The following is a 21,285-nucleotide window of genomic DNA, read 5'->3' as shown; positions in this document are numbered from 1 at the left end:
ACTGAAAATATGTTTCCTGTCTCATCATTTCTCCCACATCCTCCCAGCCTCCCCTCTTCTCCTCTTCTTTGTTTCTATTTGTGGAAGCTGCTGGAAACTCGTCTTAATGAACAGGATTCCCAGTCCTCACCGTTTCTGCTACATGTATCCGCGTGTTTTCACTCCTCCAGCTGGATGTAATCAGCACTTCTGGGAAAAGTCCCACTTGTGTTTCCTTTCATTGTAAAGCGAAAGCTTCCCGTTTAAAATAACCACATTTAACAACAACCATACGGCCCAAATTTAAAAGTAACATTTAAGTCCTTCTCCTTCCATAGTTTAGCAGGTAAATCTGTTTTTCCAGCCGGTATTTTTAGCATGGTGGTTATTTGTAGTCAGACGGTGAGTGGAGGTTTCGAGGATCTTCTGCCTGCAGCTAAGCTCGTCATTATTCTCCTCCATATTTGGGTCATGTCGTCCCTCTGTGGCGGCTTCATTTGCATAATCAGAGAATACTGTGTCAGAAGGCTTTTTTATTTTTTATTTTTGGCTCCATCATGAGTGCATTCAGTAGAGAAAACTGTTTTTATGAGTGGAAGCATGATGAATTCATCTGTATTTTGCTCTGTAAAACATTGTTTTGGTTGTTTTTCTTAGTGAAAATTTGCTGAACAACAGATATTTTATTTTTGTAAAGCATTTTAAAGCTCAAACTTCACTTTTAATAAACCAGACAATAGAGTATTTAAACAAATTGCACATTTTTGTTAAAAGAATCATTTTTGCACAATTGTAAAACAGCTTTTATCTTCAATAAATCAAATAAATCTGTTGACGCAGAAGATACGAAACCTGCAAATGACCTGATTTTATGATTTTACTGACATCAGTGAAACTGAATCTGACAAAAATATAAAGAGAAATTCAGCTTGTAAAATATAATTTCCCAAATATTTGCTTATTTGCTGCCAGAAAATAATCTACGGAAGCCGTTATGGGTCATTTTTACATCATTAAGACCAATTTTCTATTTCAGAAAAGGTCACTGGAAAGTTTTTGGTCCATAATTTAAAATCTGAGAAAATTCCAGTGAAAATGTAGAACAACTTCAACATATTTTTACTCAAAATAAAAAAGTAACTGTCCAAGAAATTACTCAAGTTAAGAGTAAAAAGAGTACAAATGTAAAGTTAGGTCCAAATTCTGATGTTTTAACGACTAAGATGAAAAAGAAAATGCAATAAATAGCATAATTACAAAAGAACTACTCTCAGTCTGAGTGTTGTTTATATTTTCTTGGCTTCATGTCTCGGTTTCTGTGTCGTTTCTGTGTTGTTGCTGTTGGATTCGGGTCAAAAGATGAAAACCTCTTTATCTGAATTTCCCCCGCAGCCTCAGATGGATTTGCATATTAAATGTGTTTGTGAGTAAATCCTGCACTTCAAGGGTTTCTTTCAGTTTTTTTCCCTTCTTATTTAGGTCTTTATGATGATAATACTCAGAAAAGAAAATTAAAACATGTTCATTATCTTTGTCTGAATAACAAACAATAATTAGTAACAAAAAAAATGTAACTGATTTGAAAATGTTCTTACTAAAAATGTTGGAGGTGTGTACTTTTATTTTACTGATGTTGTAAATGAGCCATTAAAGTCACTTTTGTTGGATTTTTTCCTGCTTCAAAAGGTGAATTGATCGCTGTTGCAGTACCGAACTGTGTCCAGCAGGTGTCAGGCTTTTACCATTTTACATTAATCTGATATTTCCTTTTTTGTCCTGATAAAAATCAGTAGATAAATATTTAGATGCAAACCTTATTAATCTAACCTTATTAATATCACATTATAGGTTGAGTCAAACAAGACTGGAATATGTAGTTGTCTTTCTTTTTATGTATTGTTTTCATTATTTTAAAAAATATTTCAGTTTTATTTTTCCTCATTTTTGCAATTTATTTAATATTTGTTTATTGGAATTATTTTTATGTTTTTGAAGTTTATCTTATGAAAACATTTCCATTTGCTAATCGTTTTAAAATTGTTTTTCCTGTTTTGTTTAAGAAAGTTATTAAACATTCTGTTTCATTGTATTATTTTGCTTATCCAGTACTTTATTGTATTTTTAAAAATGTTTTTAACCTTATTTTACTTATATATTCTATCATAATTTTTGCTTTTTCTCCCACAAATTTATTATTTTTTTAATTTATTTTTTATGGTTTTGTTGCAAATTTGTATTTATATATTGATGATAATATTTTATTTTATTTTTAAAATGTATTCAATATAATTACTTCTAATATACCATAGAAATAATTTGTTGGATTCTTATTTTATTTTCATCCTATATAGTTAATTTATTTTTTTTCCAGGGGAAATCGATCTGAGCATGCGCAGACCATTCCGGTTAGTTTGGAGGAAGTTTTGGATCGGCTGCATCCTGCTGAAGTTTCTCCGCCTTGGTTTCGTCTCTGGATTGAAGTTGGATTTAAACTTTCTCGCAGGTACAGTGGAGGCGTCACCTCACGTCTCTGTGTTGTTATTACTGGAAAATGAACTTTTATTTCTGCGGTAAAACCCGCTCTAGCGCGTTAACGAGGCAGCCCAGGTGTTGCTCCCCGGCTCATTACTCCGTGTTTCACCTGTTGGCAAACAGCGAGGTGCTTTCTGGGTTTTCTCAGCGGACATTTTGAGTTTTAGTGACTTTTTTTCATCCTTGCGCTCTTTGTCCGACATTTACAGGAGTTAAAATTCAACCGAGTTTATTTTTTCTTTCTCTTTTGGCCCGTAAGGAATGACTAACCCGTCAGACCTGGAGCAGCTGGCAGAAATAGGTGAGTTTACACTTCACGCAGAGTTTTCCCACGAAAATAACAGTAAAATTAAAAAATATCTATTCCAGAATTATGTGTTGAGGATTGGAGAACAGCTCGGATTTCTCCGTAAAATGTAAACATAAGTTCATTAATATTAAATGGATATATAAAAGGTCATTAATTCTTAAAGTATAAATTATTCCAAGTGAAAACAATCTTTTATAGTTGGATTGGTAGAGCTGTAAGGTAAAAAAAAAGTATGCAAATGTGAAGCATAGTGGTAGCTGAATAATGTGGCAAGTGTAAAATGAATCAATGTATGTTTTTTAAATTTTTTTAAAGCATTTAAATATCTGATAATGTTTCTAGTTTGGTTAAAACAAGTTTCATCTGGAGGAAAAGATGGAGAACTTAAACTTCATCTTTAAATTAAACTGTTTACATCGGTTGGTACTGAAAGTGTGAAATATTTACAGTTATCATCCCTGAAGCCTTAAAAAGTTATAATTTTACAAAAGAGGTGTGGAACTCTCAGGATAGTTTTAGAAATGTAAAGCACAGTAGTGGCTGCATTATGATCAGGGGAAGAGATTAGATGTTTTATACCAAGAGGACTTTGGATGCGTTTTGTTTCAATGAAATGATGAAAAATATTAAAGATTTTGGAAAAAGTAGAAAAACTGGTAACTTTTATGAAAATGTTGAATATTAAACGTACAAAATGTTTGGGAGTAGAGACTCTGAGTCACGCTGCTTCATGAAGAGAAACTTTCAGTTCCTCTGGAACAACGCTGACCTCATTTCCCAACACTCTGTGTTTTTATCTTTAAAGAAAAGATAAATATCAGAGAATGTTCAAATCCCTCAGAGATGGACTTAAGGTTGAAACCAAAATTTTATAAACGGCAAATAAAAAGATGCACAGCTTTTTGTTTTGATATGATTTATATGACAGAATATCAGGATAAGAAAAAAATTTAAACTCAGGAAAAAAGTCTTAATATTGGCAAATATGTGGGAATAAACTTGTATTATGAGAATACAGTTGTAGTACAAGAATAGTCGTAATAATACGAGAAAAAAAGTTGTAGAAGTCGAGATAAAACAAGAATAAACTCATATTAGAAGAAAAAAAGTTGTACGACAAAAACTCCAAATAATACGAGAAAAATGTAAATCATAACGTAAAAGTTTTAAACACAGTATCAAATTATCAGTAGCAGGAATTTGAAACGACATGACGCATAATATAAATCACTTCTGAATTCATCACAGAGGATTTTTTCTTTACACCCAAACGTCTGCAGTCACAGTTCAGGTTTTTCTGCAGACATTTCATGGCTCCATCTTTGTTTTTTCCAGCAAACTGAAATCATTTCCTCTCCGTTATCAGAGCCGAATGTTTACAGCAAACTTCCCTCAGAGCTGCAGACAAACGGCTGAAACTACACAGAGCTTCCTGATGCCTCCCTGAGGTTTCTGGGAAACGATAAGGGAGTCGTTTACGGAGCAGCTGCTGGTTTCCTCCCAGTTTAATCTGTTGCATCACATGATTTGATACAGGAATCCAAATTTAGCTCCTTCACATATCAGCTGTTAAATCAAAAAAGACTCAGCTGGAAGGGAAATTAAATGAATTCCAGTAGCAGTCAGTCTTCCAGTTAATCTGGAGAGGCCTCTGACTGAAGCCTGTTGCTGTATTTGGTAGTAACTAGTTACATTTACGCAATTATATTTACTTGAGTTACTTTTACTTGAGTAATATTATTGTGAAGAACTGATTAGGAAAAATTTGCCTGATTTTGTTGTTTTTGTTGTATTATTGTCATTTTGGTTCTTAAAATAACAAAAGTTCCACTTAATTTATATTTTGTTCCATCTGATGATGTAATTTTTAAATATTAAATGATTGATAATTTGATCAGTTACTCAATAGTTGAGTAAACTTTTTACCAAATACTTTCATACTCTTTACTTGAGTAATTTCTCGGACAGCTAGTTTTTACATGAATAAAAGTTTAAAGTAGTTTTGCTCTTACTTACAGGGAGCAGAGATGCTGTTATTATATCTTATAATAAGTTCAGGTATTATTTGAGCTTTTGAGATGTTAACCAGCTTTTTATGTGTTTTTAACGCATCATAATTATCAAAAACGAACATAAATCCTTCCAGCCGCTCTGAGGGGGTTTTGGTCCGAACACGCAGCGCCTCGGGGAAAAACATGGGAAAATAAAAAAAGAGAAATAACCGATCTGCTCCAACATGCTGCCGTCATCCTCAGTAGAAACTGTTTCACCTCCTGGCAGAGCTGCAGAAAGGGGAAGAGGAGGATGAGGAAGAGCAGAGGGCGGTTCCTGACGGCCCCAGCAGAACCGATCCGTCCCATCCGTACTACGATGTGGCTCGACACGGAATCATCCAGGTGTCAGGTCCGTTTTTTATCTATTAAACATCCAGAGAACTGAAACTGAACCTTAATTTACTACAGCAATAAACATTCATTACTCACAAATTATTGCAATTAAAACGTTTATTTTTGTTTGTTTTGATTTTATTCAAAAATGTTCTGTTCTGCTGACTTCAAAGTATGCTCATAGAAAGTTGAGTGCAAGGAAAAAATGGTTAGAAAACTTTATTTAAAAGGAAAAAAAGTAATATATTTATATGAGTTTGCCAGGAAAACAGGAAGATAAGGAAAGATGAAGTCAGTTTGTTTTTATTTTTTAAGAAAAAAATAATTCAGAAAAAACAATTGAGTCACATTTACTTAGAATATTTCCTCACAAAACCAGCTGTAAATTTTAAGTCTCTTAAATCTGCTTTGATTCAACAAAGAGCTGTTTTTGCACTTCGAATAGGATCAACAAATGTGGAATTTGGACAAAAAATTATTAAAAAACCCATTTAATATCAAAGTAAAAACTGATTTCAACAAAATATTAATTAAATAAAAATATTTAACACTCTATTTTACTAACTTTTCTTTTGAAAGATCCACTCTAGACATTTTCTTGTCTTATTATTGCAGAAAGCAGTTTTTCCTTTGTGATTAAAGTTTATTTTGTCAAAAAGAAAAGCAAAAACATCAGAGTTAACATCTAAGGGGTAAACTGGTCTTATGCTGGTTTCTGAATGATGGTAAACTGGGAGCATTTAGAGGTCTGGCCATCATAAAACCAGCATGTTGTTCTGGTTCTGACTTGGTTCTGCAGGAGACGATAACTACGGCAGGAAGCTGATCGTCTTCAGCAGCTGCTGCCTGCCGCCGTCTCACCAGCTCAACCACCGCCGCCTCCTCGAGTATGTCAGGAATCCCATCTGCAGCGACTCGGCCAGGCGTTTTCGCTTCTCACCCTGTTCTGCCGCTGCAGGTACCTGAAGTTCACGCTGGACCAGTACGTGGAGATGGACTACATACTGGTTTACTTCCACTACGGCCTCAGGAGCAGCAACAAGCCGTCGCTCAGGTGGCTGCGTGAAGCCTACGGCGAGTTTGACCGGAAGTAGGTCCTATAAATATAAATCAATGATCTATAAAAACCTTAGAGACCCAGTCTGCCTCAGGTTTCAAAATGGCTGACAGAACATATTTTAATGGGGACCTATGGTGCAAAATTCACATTTTGCATATTTTTATGCTTCTATTTGGATCTTAACAGATTAAATGTTTCTAAAAATAAACCAAGAATTAAGAATAACAAAAACAAAACATACGTCTTTTGGCAAGAAGTTAAAGAAAATGAGCCTCCGGAATGTAACATTACATTCCAGTGCATTCCACCGTTACCTAGCAACCTCAGTGGAATTCCGCACATTGCCTAGCAACCCAGGCAGAGCTCCAGCACCTATTGTCAGCTGGTTTTACTGCTGTATGTGATATACAATGGCTGCTGGAAAACATAAATGTTTTATTGTCGACTTACCATCCAGAAAACGTTTGCTGCATTCTTGTGGGTTGTGCAGGAGGCTCCACGTTTGCTTTTCAAAGATGTACGGATGTGTAATGGCGCATCTGTTCGCAGTATGTGAGTGTAAACAATGAGTTTTGGGGGCGTGGCCAGCAGCAGCTTATTTGGATTTAAAGTGACTGAGGCCCTAAAGCAGCTAAAATCTAATTTTTTAGGAGTTGCTTTTTTGCAAAAAATGTAATGAACAGGATTTGTATAGACCACAGACCTATTCTAACCTGTTCAAGGAAACATGATATGTCACCTTTAAATCATTAGTGTGGAGGAAGTCATCTGGAAGTGAATAAATGCAGAAGAATCAAAATAGTTGAATTTCCTGGTTTCATCTGCAGATACAAGAAGAACCTGAAGACGCTCTACGTCGTCCATCCAACTAACTTCATCCGGATCGTTTGGAACATCTTCAAACCTCTGATCAGGTAAAACCTGCAGCTTCTGTTCAGGCACCATGGAAGAGAAGAGAAGAGTGTTTTCCCACCTTATAGTCCAATAGACTGTTCGATTGGGAACCAAAGTTGCAGCATTTGTTACATTTTCAGCTGCTGTAGTTCTTTTTCCTGTCAAATGAAACTTTGAAAATCCTTTTTCCCCTCCTTGGCTGTGGGGGCGCTGCACAAAGAATTACTGAAGGAAACAACACGAAAACCTCTGAAGAAGACACTGAGCACAGCTTCCTTCTTCTTCACAAAATGTAAACAAAAATGGAGTGGCGTCAGATTTTATCAGTCCACTTCAACCAAGTCCAAGTTTGTAGGAGGACCAGAATTTATGCTTCTGGACAATTTTCAAACAAATGGGACTTTCTAGACAAACAAACTGGAGTTTGATTAAAGCAGACTAAACAGAGCTGGTGTGAATCATCCCTAAAATAAAAAGCCTCCATTTGCATCATCAGATCTGTCCTGTTTCTCTCTCAGTCACAAGTTTGGGAAGAAGCTGAAGTATGTGAACTACCTGGTGGAGCTGCGGGAACACCTGAACTACGACCAGCTCTTCATCCCTGCAGACGTCCTGAGGCAAGTTTCCTCGTCTGATCCGGGTTTTCTCCGTTTTTATCTTCCTCATCATGTTTCCGTTTCATCGCAGGCATGACGAGAAGCTGCGGGCGGCTCAGAAAGGCGGACCGCCCCCGCCTGTGAAGACGCCGCCTCCCCGGCCGCCGCTGCCCACGCAGCAATTCGGCGTCAGCCTGCAGTAGTGAGTAGCTCGTTAAAGCTGAGCTCGTTAACCTATCGGCTCGTTAAACTCGTTAGTAACTCTGCTTCTACAGCATCAGGGAGAAAAACCGCGAGGCGATCATCCCACCTGTCATGGCTCAGACTGTGGCCTACCTGAAGGAGAAAGGTGAGCCTCACCGGATCACATGACTTCCAACTGGATGTCCACCCGTCATCAGTAAACGTTTAAGTTTTAGTGCAGCAGATAATTAAATATGTCAGAAAAACCTTTCACAGCAACCTACCTGTTTGGGAAAATCACCGTTAGCCACTGATAAATTAAAGATGGCGGCCAATTTTCAAGGTGCTTGTTAAGGAAAATGTATTTTTGCACTGCAACTACCAGAAGAATATTTTTGGTGTAAAATCATACATAAAATTATATTTTCTGAGAATTTCTTTTTAATCTCTTTTCAAGATGGCTACCATGGTTGTCATGGAGAATTAATTTTAGATGAATGTTTGTCAAATCATCTTTTAAACCATAGAAATCAAAGATATTCTCAGGATCTTGTTTTCTTTTTCTGGTGAGCATTTTCCAAAATGGCCGCCTTGATTGTAATGGAGAATATATGTTTGCACTAAAAAAGGTGGTTGTTATTAGCAACAGCTAACCAAAATGTTGGGTTCAGTATGGAAAAATAATTTGCTAAATAAGAATCTTGGCTGTGCTAATGCAGAACTGCTAAAAACTTAATAAAATTAGCAGAAGCTAACACCAAACTGTGAAACACAAAAAACTAAACTGCTAAACATTAAAAAATGACTGGAAGCTAACGCTAAACCTCTAAACACATTAAAAATGAGCAGAAGCTAACGCTATCTGCTCAGACAACTGGTTCCCAGTCTGAGACGTCTTCATCTGATTCCAGTTGATAGCTGGTGACTTGCTAACAGCAAAGTTCTCTGTTTCTCATTTTTCCACATATTGTCACTTTAAGGTTGTTTGAATAAGATGTTGAAAACATGTGATGTGACATAAAGTTCATACAAGTTATGAAAATTGGTAACGTTTTATGATAATTGATTTAAAAAAGTCAAAACAGCAGCCATTTTGAAAAATGGTCATCATTGTGAAATTTAAGTGAAATTAGCATAAAAATGTTAATTTTTCTGTTTTCAAATTTGAGGGATTCCTGCAGTAACATGCTGCACTGTTTCAGGTCTGAGGACAGAGGGGATCTTCAGGCGTTCGGTTCGGGTTCAGACCATCAAGGAAGTCCAGAAACTCTACAACCAGGGTGAGCGGGGTCTCCTCCCCCAACCTGCAGGGGCCCAGCTCAGGCTGAACCTGCAGGAAGTCGCAGGAAAAATACCAGGAGTCGCTTTAATGGGACTTTCTGGAACTTTTACCTTTTCAAACATTCAGATGTGTCTTTGTTTGAATCTCCTGGTTACGTTTCACAATTTTTCTGATCAATCTTTACTGACAATGTTGCTTTCTTGGAGTTTTTCCTAAAATCTTTTTACTCTGTGTTAGAATTTGCAGATTACTTTGTAACAAGTTACGTTTTGGTTTCGTAAAATCTCTTTTTTATTCTGATGTTCCTTTTTTGGATACTTTTGTAAAACTTGGAGGATGGTACTTTATTTTAATTAATCGGATACTTTGTTGAAACATTTTAGATTGTTTCCTGGAACTTGCAGGATCGTTTACTGAACATTAGAGACGAATTTACTGAAGACCTGCAGTAAAGTAGGGCGATAAATTTAATTTTTGAAAAATTAGGATTTTCAGTAACTACCATCTTGTTTGATAAATATGTTTTGCAGCTTTTTTCCTGATTTTAATTAAGATCAACTTAAAATCTGATTTTTTTTTCTAAATTACAAAATTAAAATGTTTATCCTTCAATCAGCCTGTTAACATTTTTCTTTTTTTACTTGCCTTTCTCCAGGTAAGCCAGTGAACTTTGACCTCTACCAGGACGTCCACATTGCCGCGGTGATCCTGAAGACGTTCCTCAGAGAGCTTCCCGAGCCGCTGCTCACCTTCCGGGTCTACAGCCAGGTTCTGGAGCTCCTGGGTGAGTTCTGGACGCTCTGGTTCTGATCTGTCTGGTTGTGGACTGTGCGGTTTCACCGTCTCTTCCTCCTGGACCGTCCAGGTGTGGAGAGCAGCCTTCGCGCCACCAGGTGCAAGCAGATCGTAGAAAGTCTTCCTGAACACAACTTCATCGTGTTGAAGTTCCTGCTCTGCTTCCTGAACATGGTGAGTCCGAATCGTCCCGGTTCTGGTTCTGGTTCCCTGGTTTAAGGTCCAACAACAATCAGCTGCTTTTAATCCACCTGATTTCCAGAAGGAGTTTCATCTTCAAACACTGAACAAAAAGGATGGAAAGTATTTTTGATGCAGGAACAGAAATATTTCTTTTAAAAAATTAAACCTGAGTCGAAGTTCAAGTTTGGGCATAAAATAAGTTTTAAAATGTTTTATCTAAGTAATAAAAATGGACAGTACAGTTAAATTTATTATTTTTAATTATTTTATTTTACTTGGCATTTTATTACAAGTTTATTCAAGCTTTTATTTAATTTTTTTTCTTTAAATTGTGTATTTATGTATATTTGTAACAAAAATGCTCTAATTTATCTTTTTGTATTTAAATGTTTATTATTGTAATCAAATACCTCTAAATTCTCATACCATCCATTTAGTTTCTCCTTTGTAGAATTATAGATTTTATTTGTGGTTTTTTCTTACTAATTAAACTTTGGTTGGTTAAAGTTGTATTTCTTTTTTTTTGCTCATTGTTTTCAGAAATTAATTAGTTCTTAACGGATTTAAAAGTCATAAAATTCAGGATGTTTTGTAGAATCTGGTCTCATTTCAAAAGGAATTTGTTTAAAAATGTTTTTTATTTCCATTCAAGTCAGAATTGCTTCTAAAAACATGTTTTTGGCAGTAAATGTTTATTGGTGTCTGGAAAACAAGCTATTTTAAAAACCTTCCAAATGTGAAGTCACATTTGACAAGGACTGTGCCGTTGCCTAGCAACCCAAGCTGAGCTCTAGGTCATTTGGTCAGCTGGTTTTAAAGCCATATTTTGTTGTACAATGGCTGCTGGAAGAGGCGAGTGTTTTCTTCTTGACTTGCAATCCAGAAACGACTTACTGCGTTCTTGTTGGTTGTGCAGGAGGATCCGCTTCTGCTTTTCAGAGATGTGTAACTGCACATCGATGTTGTTTCGGTTTTCCTCCAGGTGTCCCAGGAGAGCCTCAGCAACAAGATGAGCGCCTCCAACCTGGCGTGCGTCTTCGGCGTGAACCTGGTCTGGCCTCGTCACGGCTCCATCTCGCTCAGCGCGCTGACGCCCATCAACATTTTCACAGAGATCCTCGTTGAACACTTCGCCGCCGTGTTCGGCTCCCGCTGCCCGCCTGCTCAGGTAACCCCGTGACCCCACAGCTGAGGGAGCCTGAAAGGTCAAGCTGAAGATCTGTTACACTACCAGCACACTAAAAAAACTAGTAATAATAAAGCAATATGATTTTTTGTTTTATCTTTTGTACAGAATATATTTAACGTGTGAATAAAACCCAAAGTTGTCAAATAATGCCTGGATTAAAACCACTTACTGTAAAAAATAAGAAATGAAATGTTTTTGTAAGTGGAATTTATCTTTGATTTTAATAAATTGTGACTTAATGAAGGAAAGAAAATCAGTAAAAATCCTTGTTTGAATTTAATAATATTTAACCCTTTAACACCCAAATATCAAATTATATTGATTTTATTTTAATTTTAAATTTTCATATATAACAGTGGAACAAGTTATTTTAAGTGAAATCTTAAAAAATATGTGAATTTTTAAGACGTAAAGAAGTTTAAAATGGTTTGATAGAAATAGGAAAAAATACAATATATTTGTTTTGTACATTAACTTTAATTGATTATCATTTAATTTAAAATTTGTTTAAAATGTTACATTTTTATTAGATCTTTTTATAATTACTGCGGAATATTTTTCCATCTAATTAAAAATTTTATAAAAATGTTCCTTAATGAATTTATTTCTAGTTGACTAAAAATTAGAATATTTTCTGGGGGAAAAAAACCTTAAATCATTATTTACTTTTATTTCATGTAGCATTTGCTACCAAAATGTATATTTTCACACATTTTGTATTTCTCCCTCTAATTCTATACATTATTTCACTTTTTGTCCATAACTATTGTGTAAAATATTTTAGTGAATTTTACCTGAAATGTTCCAGAATCGTTTCTATAAAACACACAGAGCTCTGGGCGTTTTGTTCTTGACTTTGTTTATTAATGATTCCATGTTTTTGTAAGAACTTGGTACAAAAGGTGAGACTACTCTTTAACCATCGATCCTCCGTCCATCAGCGTTTGAATGCATCAGAAAGAAGGAAAAACTACGTTGGCATATTTAAGACAAACACTTCCTATACACACTATCCACCGGACGGCCCCCCGTCTCCACTGACGAACAGAAACTTCTACTTCACCTCCATCTACACAAACTCCTCTGGTTCCTCTTGGCTCCTCGATAAAAGAATATAAAAATGTTTTTTTTCTTTTTGTTTTGTTCAAATGTTGTGTTGTGTAGTAAAATAGATTTGTTTAAGCACTGCACAGTTTCTCCCGGAGAAGATTCCTAAAAACGGATGGAGGAGGAGGAAAGTGGGATTCTCTTTATTATTCTTTTTTTTTTTAAACTGATATGGTTTCCATCTCGGTTTGAACTTTCACCTCTCAGGTGAGGACTTGATATGCATCACATGGCACATTTCAAAATAAAAGCCCTCTTAAGTTATAGACTAACTGATGATGATTTATTCTCTCATGAAGGCAGGTTGGACTGTGAAAGAGCGCCACCAGCAGGAAACAAAAGGTAATCTCAGTAAATATTTACTTCCTCAAGTTGCTCTGAAACTTGTCTTACAGGAAATGAAATTAACCTGATTAAATATTTAATTGCTCTGAAAGTTGTTCACCTTTAAGCTGGAGATAATCAAAACAGCTTCACTTCCAGATTGGTTCAAAAAATGTTTTCTACGAAGCCACCATAGATTTTATAATTACAGCAATTATAATAAAACAATTCTAGAAAAAACTAGCAAATTTTTTTTCCAGCTTGGCTATTATTGAACATCACTTTATATTTGTAATTTCTCCTCATTTTTTTTTTTTACATCTTAGTATATTAGAAACAAAAATGTTTAAAAGAGCCTGTGTAAAATTAAAACCAGAAAAAATTAACAATTTTAACAGAGCTGATTGCATTTACTGATTTTTATTCAATGTGGAATTTGCTGCCTAAATTTTTATTTTTTAAATACATAAATATTTTTAAATAAAACAAATGTGTATATATTTTTTTTATTTTATTTCCAGATGTGTTGGACTTTTTCTCTTCATGTGTTTCAGAGATATTTGATATAAATTTGTCTAAAAATTGTAGAACTTAGCAATGTGATCCAATTGCAAATAGATGCAAATGACTCTGTATTGTGTAAAAATGAACAAAAAGTGGGTTAAAATTTTTTTTTGCATGCAACTGCTTGCAAATTTATAAAGTATTTATTTCTAACTTTCAAACTAAAATTGAAGCTGATTTTGCTTTCAGGTGAAGCTGTAAATGTTGTTTTAACCTGACTGTTTTTTTCTGCAGCTTAAAGGTGAACAGACTTCCAGAGTCCTGCAGCGTCGATCCTTCAGAGACCAAACAGGTGAGCTGGATATGATTTTAATAGTCTTTTCTGATAAAAAACTTACTTTTCCTCTCCTTTTTGTTCATGTTTGTGCATCAGAGAGCTGCACCTCCACTGATCGGTGAGTACAGTACCACAACTGAATAATAAAAAACAGAAAACGACGGAAGCGTTGAAGCAGGACGTCTCCGGACGGCAGGAAGACTCGCGACTGTTGTTGCAGCTCGACTGAGACGTCCTGATTCTGCTGCTTTTCTTTTCTCCATTTTATCGTCAATATAAAAAAAACTGATACAACAACAAAGACCAAAACCCTGAAACGATGTGAGGCAGTGTTCATCTTTCGCTCAGAATACACAGAAAATATAAAATGCACACACAAAAAAACGTTTTTGGCATATTTTCCATACTGGTTAAAGAGGGAGGGGCGGAGTGGATGCATCATGTTCGCTGGGGCGAGTTTCTATTTGCCTTTAAGACGCAGAAACAAAATTATTTCATGTTCTTTTCCAGAAGCACTTCATGAATTTAAACCGTCTACTTCACCATTGAACCCAGTGGGCGGGGCTAGAGGAAACCCTGACGTCTGATTGGCTGCTTCAAACCTTCAAAGTTTGGTACAACTGAGGTTAACATCTTAACCAGAAAGTGCAGGAGCAACTTTAGTAGCATAATTAAATTGCAAACAGTTTCACTGTAAGGTCTGAGTGAGAAACTGCAGCGTTTATAACTAGTTTGGTCTGAAATCTCTTAAGTTCAGGAGAGAAAGCTAGCCGGTGTTAGCTAATGCTAATCTAGTCTGATAGAACCAGCGAGTTTATTAATGAATTATTAAAGATATAAATGCTGGAGTTGGTCACCCAGAGTTAGTAGTAAATAAAATATAACTTATTTCTACACTTTCAGTAAACTTGAAAGAATCCTCTCTGAAACGGCCAATCAGACGCCAGTTTGTCCCTCAATCCCGCCCACTGAGTTTGTTTGCTCCAGAGTAAAAATAAAATCTCTGTAGCTCTGATAGCTGGTGATGAATTTAAAGTCAAACCACAAAGTCTGAATTAGATGCAAGTCCAGACTTTGATTAGGCCGCTCCAGAACCTTCATTTATTTTTCTTTTGAGCTGTTAGGATGTTGCACACTTTTAGAAAGCGTGCAGCTGTCTCTTGACCTCTGACCTTAACAGAGGAAAGTGGAAAGTAAAACTGAATTTACCAACAAAAAACACTATTAATCAGTTAATTGTTTAGTGTTTGAGATGTTTTACACCTTTATTTTAATTCCATTCAGTGGTAAAATTTTCTTTCTGCGTCTTAAAGAAAAGTTGAACCTGTCCAATCAGACTCATCTGTTTCGATGATGATGATGATGAAAGCACGTATGTACAGTGATTCCCCTCAATACTCCAAACATTTATCAACAGGCATCGGCATGAAAATACTAAAATCTGCACTAAAAAGCTAATTTCTGTAGTTTAATCTTAAATATTTTTTTCTTTGACTTTAACTCTATAAATACTGAGAAAATCGTAGTTCTCTGTTTTGTTTGAAGGCTCGTCTGCGTGTGGAAACGTCTTCCTGAAGTCGTATGGCAGGAACTTTGTTCACAGGATGGAAACGAACGTCTAGTCGGATAAATCGCTGTACAGCCGCTCGGAAGCTGGATTCTACCGGTTCGTAATAAATACATTAAGGCGAAGAATAAATAGAAAATAACTTAAAAAAATCTCGTTAAGCACTGTAGGTGTTGGGTTTGAAAACACTTCAGAGACGTTGGGCCTAGTTGGCGACGTCGTCCTGACCCGGCTGCAGCGGCGCGGTCGACGGCGCCGCCACAATGGCGGCGGTGCTGATGGGTTTCATCCACAGCTGTGGGAGCGTGGCGATGGTCGTCATGGTGACCTGGACCAGCTGGTCTCGCTGGATGAGCCTGATGAGCGTTTTGATGCGGTCGAGCGACGCCTGAGTGTCGCGCTGCAGACCGAGGAGACGATCCCTCTGGTCCATGCAGACCTGCAGAGAAACGGGGCGTACGGAGCGCCATTAGGGCCAAAAGTAAGGCAGCAAAACACAAAATATTACGAAGTATTTTTGGTCTGCTTTCTATAGCAAATATGTGTTCTTATTTTAAATGTACTAACCTATATTTCATCTTGTTTTAAGTCAGTAATTCTTTAATATTGATGAAAATGACTAGTTCCGCTGGCAGATTTTCATTTATAACATGGGAAAAAATCCTCCAGTGGAACTAGCACTTTTAAAATTAATATTAAGGAATTAACATAAAACAAACTCCTTTGTCTTGCTGTAGAGTTTTGTCTGGTTTTTAGTTTACCGAGTGTGTTCAGTTTGTCAAGGAGTGAATGCAAATTGTCAGGAGACCATTTACATTCACTCGACAAACTCAAATAATGACTGATTATTTTAGGAAGGTGACAAAAGCAGGAAGTGGACTACAGCGCATTGCTTTCTGGGTAAATACAACCAACACAAACTTGCTAGCAGAAAAAATGGCTTGTAGTCTTTTGCAGGCAAAAGAGAAATCGTACGACTGAAAATCTGATGCCACTTTATTTTTGTTTACATGTTTGAATAAGGAAGTTGTGCTCAGTTTCCTTTAGTGGTTAATTGGACAGTGAAATAATAGATTTTCTTTTAAACCAGGTCAAGCTAAATCTTTACCACTTGAAAGGTTCTAGGTGTATGGGGGAATTTTTCTGCCATAATCCAAGAGCACACATTTTCAGTCTGAAAGCAGGATTTCATGTCTGCTGTTGTTTAAACTTTATCTTGCAGAACTCTGCTTGCTTTTGGAACCGCCCTCTGGCAGCATGGCCTTGCAACCTCTCAGCCAATAGAATGAAAGCGTTGTAGTGGGTGTGGCAACTATTGATTATAGCAACCTGCGCCACCCACTGGATGTAGGGCAAAACGACACCAGCTTTCTGCTCTGTAGTTCACTAAATATCCACCTGCAGTGCTGCTGATAGCTAACAGCTACTGATGGTAGGCAGGAGTTTAACCCAACCAAAGACAGCATAGATCTATCAATCTATAAATCTACATAGATATGTTGTGACTATGTTCTCTTTGGTTGGGTGAACAAACTCCTGCCTACCATCAGTAGCTGTTAGCTATCAGCAGCACTGCAGGTGGATGTTTAGTGAACTACGGAGCAGAAAGCTGATATCATTTCTCTCTCCATCCAGTGGGTAGCACAGGATGCTACAATCGATAGTAGCCACACAGGCACATCTACTAGAAGGAAACAAATGCACCCAGTACAATACTTTCATTCTATTAGCTGAGAGGTTGACAGGTGATGCTGCCAAAAGGTGATTTCAAAAGCAAGCAGAGAGCACCAGGAAAAAGGTTTGAGAAGACATGTAATCCTGCTCTCAAATTATGGCAGAAAAATTCCCCCATACAGGTGGAACTTTACAGGCGAAGATTTTTTTACACTTCATACATAGTCTTACCAAGCATTTTTGGTCTAGTTTCTAGTGAAAGTATTTTACACTTGAAATTAGATTAAAAAATAACTTACAAGTAACTTTTCAGCATAAAATAGGAGCTTGTTTTAAGTCAATAATTCAATTTAAACTGCTATTTCCCTTGCCAGATTATTTCCCCATGTTATAAATGAAATAATTTGCCAGTGGAACTAGAATTTTCACATCAATATTGAGGAACTATTTATTGACTTAAAACCAGCTCCTATATCTTGCTGAAAAGTTACTTGTAGATTGTTTTTGTTTTAACTATGATAATATTTGCACTAGAAACTAAACCAAAAATGTTCGGTTAGGTTTTGTGTTCTGTTGTTTTTACTTTGAGTGTCTTGTTGAGGTTCTTGTCCTGCTCCTCCAGGTGAGCGCACTCCTTTTTCAACTCGTTGTTTCGTCTCAGCAGCCGCCGCTTCTCCTCCTGCCTCACTACACACACACACACACACTCCCTCAGAACCAGAACCCGACTCCCCGCTGTAGAACCGAGCGTCGACGCCTCACCCGTCTTGTGCGTCACGTAGGACTGGACGAAGTTCTGAGGCCACGACAGGTTCTCCTTGTTCAGGACCTGAAAGCAGAAGTTACAGCATCACGTTTCCGTGGCCGTTGCTGTGGCAACCTCATCGCGTTTGAACTCACCTTCTTCTGGCACTTGGGGCAGTACCAGGCGCCTCTGGGGGGGCTTTTGATGGGCGGGTGGAGGCAGCTGGGGTGGAAGGCTCGGGGGCAGTTGTGGCAAAGCTGCAACTCTCCGTCCTCCTTACATACGGCGCAGCGATCGTCATGCTCCAGCTCCTCCTGCAAACACCGCAGAGGTCAGCAGAGGTCGCCGAGCCGTGACATCACGAGTCGTGACCTGACCTACCTTCCAGCAGAAATCCTCTGTTAGCGTGTGGATGGAGTAGAGCAGAGGTTAGCGCGTGTTAGAGGAGTTAAAGGTGAGAAAGTATCGACACGCTGCGTTTAAATCTGATAATGACGCAGTTTAATGGAAACTATTGGGGGAAAAAAAACGTTTTTTTGGCGTCTGATCAACAACCAGACGTTAACAGTAGATGGAGGGTCATAGCCTGACGTGTTTTTAATTGCATTTATTATTTAAAACAAACACCGCAAATTCTTAACATTTACAGTGGAAATGCATATTCTTTATGCCGTTTTCATTTAGCCTGCGTCTTTACTGGATTTCAGTCCAAACTAAGATTTTAGATGGTAATTTAGTAATCTATTAAATGTTAATAACCGTTACACAAAGTCAAAACAAGGCCATTTGCTGAAAGAACCACCAACTAAAGCTGTACAAAATATTTAACAAAAACCCCAAAATGTTCTGCTGAAGTGGCAGTTTAAGCTTCATCTGGACTTTTATGATTACGGAGCTCATTTTAAATTTCTGTGATTTATTTCGACACGAGACGATACTTTTATTCTAATACTAATTCAGAAATTTAATTCTGCAGATCTGGCATTATGAAATTGAACACTGCAAAAACAGAAAATATTAAATGCAAGTATTTTTCTCATGTTTTAAGTGAAACAATCTGCCAGTGAAACTAGAACTAAAACTCCTGTATCTTCCTAAAGAGTCACTTGTAAGTTAGTTAAGATATTTATTGTAAACTGAACCAAAAATACTTGGTAAGATTTTAAGTTTTTGCAGTGAAAAGCAGCCAATACTTTCTCAGCACTGTAAAACTGATGAGTTGGTGATCTGCATGAGTCAAGATTATTCTGGTGCTGAAAAACTGGAATTTTCCATGGGAATTATGGGAAATAATTGTTTAATTGAGTCATTTGCAAGTTAAATATAAATATGGTAAAATTTGTATGCACTTCACTTTACATAGTGCATGTTAGGTAACTAACTACACATCACATCTGGTTATTTTAGTGAATATTATGCTCAAAGTCTATATTTCACCCAGACAAATGAAAAGTTTATTCCCAATAATTATCATAGAAATCTTTGTAATTATGGAGCTCTGATTGTTTCTGGTGAGGTGTTGCATTGAGTTTTTTTTTTTTGCAGGTTGGGAGTTGCGTTACCTCGTGCCGACAGGTAGAGGGAGCTGTTCAGGTAATGTGACGGAAGGCGTTTCCGCTGCACACAAACAGGAAGTGGTTACGGCTGGACATCCCAGAAAGACGGAGGTCTGGAAAAGTTTCTGGAGGTTTTCTCACCTCGGGCTCGAAGAGGCCGCTGTAGGCCGGGTTGGCTGTGCTTCTCCTCTTCCTCTCCTGCCTCTTCATCTGGATCTCTGAAAAACAAAACGGCCCATTAAAGACTCGGCTGGCTCCGTTTGTTTCCAGGTTGGGAGTCGGAGTGAACTCACCTTCCAGTTGCTCTGTAGTGACGAGGCCGAGGGCCACCATGAAGGCGATTTTCTGAAATGGAAGAAGAAGAGTCACTTCCTGGTTCCATCAGTCCTCCAGCTGTTGAGTCTGAATAATAAAACTGATTCACCTCTGGGTCCTCCTCCTTCTTCTTCTTTGGAGGGGATTTTACGGTGGGAGCCTCCGGTGAAGGGAGGTCAGCTGGGGACCCATCGGTGCTGCTGGGGGCCTGCGGCTGGATTATTATCACCTGGAAACAAACAAAAAGAAAGCTTTGAAACTTATGCACAAGCCGACTCGCTCAGGGCACAAAAGAGATTTTATTTTATAGTTCATGGGGGCCCCTTTCTAATGCCACCCTGGGCAAAAACCACAGGTATGAATACATTTAAAAGGCAATGCAGACTAGATGTTTAGTATTAAATGAAAATAAATGTAAAATCTGCTTTAAAATTAGATGATCACTACCGTTTAAAGCTCTTTTCCCATCTCTGAAAATTACACAAATTAAATCTAAAGATAAAACTGAACAATAAGTAGGAAGAGGAATTATTTCAGGAACATGCAGCAGAACTGAGCACAGAGCCCTGCGGCACACCAGTCTGAAGTTAGGGAGTCTCAACAACTCTAAGATTTATGTCTTCAAGGAAATGTACAAACTCATGATACAGCTAGCTGGGGGATGTTAGCAGGGAGTCACAGAACGCAATGGAGACGTGAAACTCAAACTTTTGTCCGACAGAAAAATCTCACGAGAAAAAAACTGAATATATGAGACTAAATCCTGACGAGCTAAATTTAAGATGAACGTATTTAAGGATGTGTGGACATCCTGCAAGTGAGAAACAATCTGAGTACCTAAAGAGTTTGAAAGCCTAATATTTCTCAGCTTTAATTTAATCTTAAAATAACATTTTACCCTGAATTTTAAATTTAGTTCAACTTTACAGTTGTCACATCAGTTTGTTTCTGCCTGAACTACTAAAACCTGTGAAGTTGTCAGTTTTTTTTAAACACTCTCTGCCTCATCAGTTATCCAACTTTAAGGCTTCAGATGTTTTTGTGAGACGTGTCCGTACCTTTACGGCCTCGCTGACGGCCGACACGCCATTCCCAGTGGCGGGCGAGGCGGCGATGATGGCGTAGGCCACGCCGGGCCCTGCAGAGGCGTGCTGGGAGGCGGCGCCCAGGTCAGGACCTGCTGACGGAGAGGCGATGCTCTGGCTGACCTGCTGGTGGTCGGAGCTGAAGGTGCTGTTGGCGGTGGGCAGGGTGGGGGCCTGGCTCTTGGGGCTGACCACAGCTGTGACTCTCTGCAGGCTGAGCGGCTGCAGCTCCTGGCAGGGACTGTGGGGGAGGCTGTTGGGGATCTGGGTCTTTGGCCTGACCTGTAGGGGAAAAAAACATGACAGGTTTATTGTCTTGTTGGGATAATTTAGTAGTTTTATGTTGGATTTTGAAAAAAAAAAGCGAGAAAAATCTAAGTTATGCATCAAAATAATAGGTGAATATCGCTAAATATCCAAATTAAACTGAAGGTTAACGTGTTTTGCTGCCACCTACTGGACAGAACCTGCAATTTAATTTCTGGTCAGATTAGATTTTCCCCAAATAAATCGCTTTGTTCCTTCATATTTACTAGGCTGTCACAATAATACATTTTACTGGACAATAAATAGTCCCAAAAGTTGTTGCAATAAATGATAATATTGTTATTTCAAAACCATTTCCTAGTAATATAATGCTAATGGAATAACGGTGCAAGAATATATTCTCAAGATCAAGAA

The 21,285-nt window shown here is 37.6% G+C and overlaps 2 protein-coding genes across 8 annotated transcripts in view; one reads left to right on the top strand and one right to left on the bottom strand.

The window, feature by feature from the left end:
- LOC103459369 (rho GTPase-activating protein 8) overlaps window positions 1-11,537 on the top strand; it is a 53,732-nt gene extending 42,195 nt beyond the window's left edge. The window contains exons 3-15 of the mRNA XM_017302891.1: window positions 2,351-2,482; window positions 2,771-2,812; window positions 5,102-5,224; window positions 6,008-6,095; window positions 6,167-6,298; window positions 7,096-7,182; window positions 7,681-7,779; window positions 7,850-7,960; window positions 8,034-8,107; window positions 9,144-9,221; window positions 9,879-10,007; window positions 10,089-10,192; window positions 11,184-11,537. Coding sequence (XP_017158380.1) covers window positions 2,368-2,482; window positions 2,771-2,812; window positions 5,102-5,224; window positions 6,008-6,095; window positions 6,167-6,298; window positions 7,096-7,182; window positions 7,681-7,779; window positions 7,850-7,960; window positions 8,034-8,107; window positions 9,144-9,221; window positions 9,879-10,007; window positions 10,089-10,192; window positions 11,184-11,381 — 1,380 coding nt within the window. The 5' untranslated portion in view covers window positions 2,351-2,367 and the 3' untranslated portion in view covers window positions 11,382-11,537. The remainder of the gene's footprint in view (window positions 1-2,350; window positions 2,483-2,770; window positions 2,813-5,101; window positions 5,225-6,007; window positions 6,096-6,166; window positions 6,299-7,095; window positions 7,183-7,680; window positions 7,780-7,849; window positions 7,961-8,033; window positions 8,108-9,143; window positions 9,222-9,878; window positions 10,008-10,088; window positions 10,193-11,183) is intronic.
- Window positions 11,538-13,979: 2,442 nt separating this feature from the next.
- The window catches only part of phf21b (PHD finger protein 21B), a 62,122-nt gene continuing 54,816 nt past the window's right edge, over window positions 13,980-21,285 (bottom strand). For 6 of the 7 annotated variants that reach the window (XM_008400869.2, XM_017302883.1, XM_017302884.1 and 3 more), the window contains 9 exons: window positions 20,578-20,886; window positions 19,629-19,748; window positions 19,346-19,549; window positions 19,211-19,265; window positions 18,030-18,046; window positions 17,804-17,962; window positions 17,666-17,732; window positions 17,487-17,590; window positions 13,980-15,668 (listed from right to left, as the gene is read on the bottom strand). In XM_008400869.2, the coding sequence (XP_008399091.1) occupies window positions 15,435-15,668; window positions 17,487-17,590; window positions 17,666-17,732; window positions 17,804-17,962; window positions 18,030-18,046; window positions 19,211-19,265; window positions 19,346-19,549; window positions 19,629-19,748; window positions 20,578-20,886 (1,269 nt within the window). In that variant the 3' untranslated portion in view covers window positions 13,980-15,434. The remainder of the gene's footprint in view (window positions 15,669-17,486; window positions 17,591-17,665; window positions 17,733-17,803; window positions 17,963-18,029; window positions 18,047-19,210; window positions 19,266-19,345; window positions 19,550-19,628; window positions 19,749-20,577; window positions 20,887-21,285) is intronic. The other variant, XM_008400871.2, reaches the window with a different exon arrangement.

The sequence above is a fragment of the Poecilia reticulata genome, linkage group LG23 (assembly GCF_000633615.1).
Source record: "Poecilia reticulata strain Guanapo linkage group LG23, Guppy_female_1.0+MT, whole genome shotgun sequence".
Lineage (NCBI taxonomy): Eukaryota > Metazoa > Chordata > Actinopteri > Cyprinodontiformes > Poeciliidae > Poecilia > Poecilia reticulata.
This window is presented reverse-complemented; position numbering and strand designations above follow the sequence as displayed.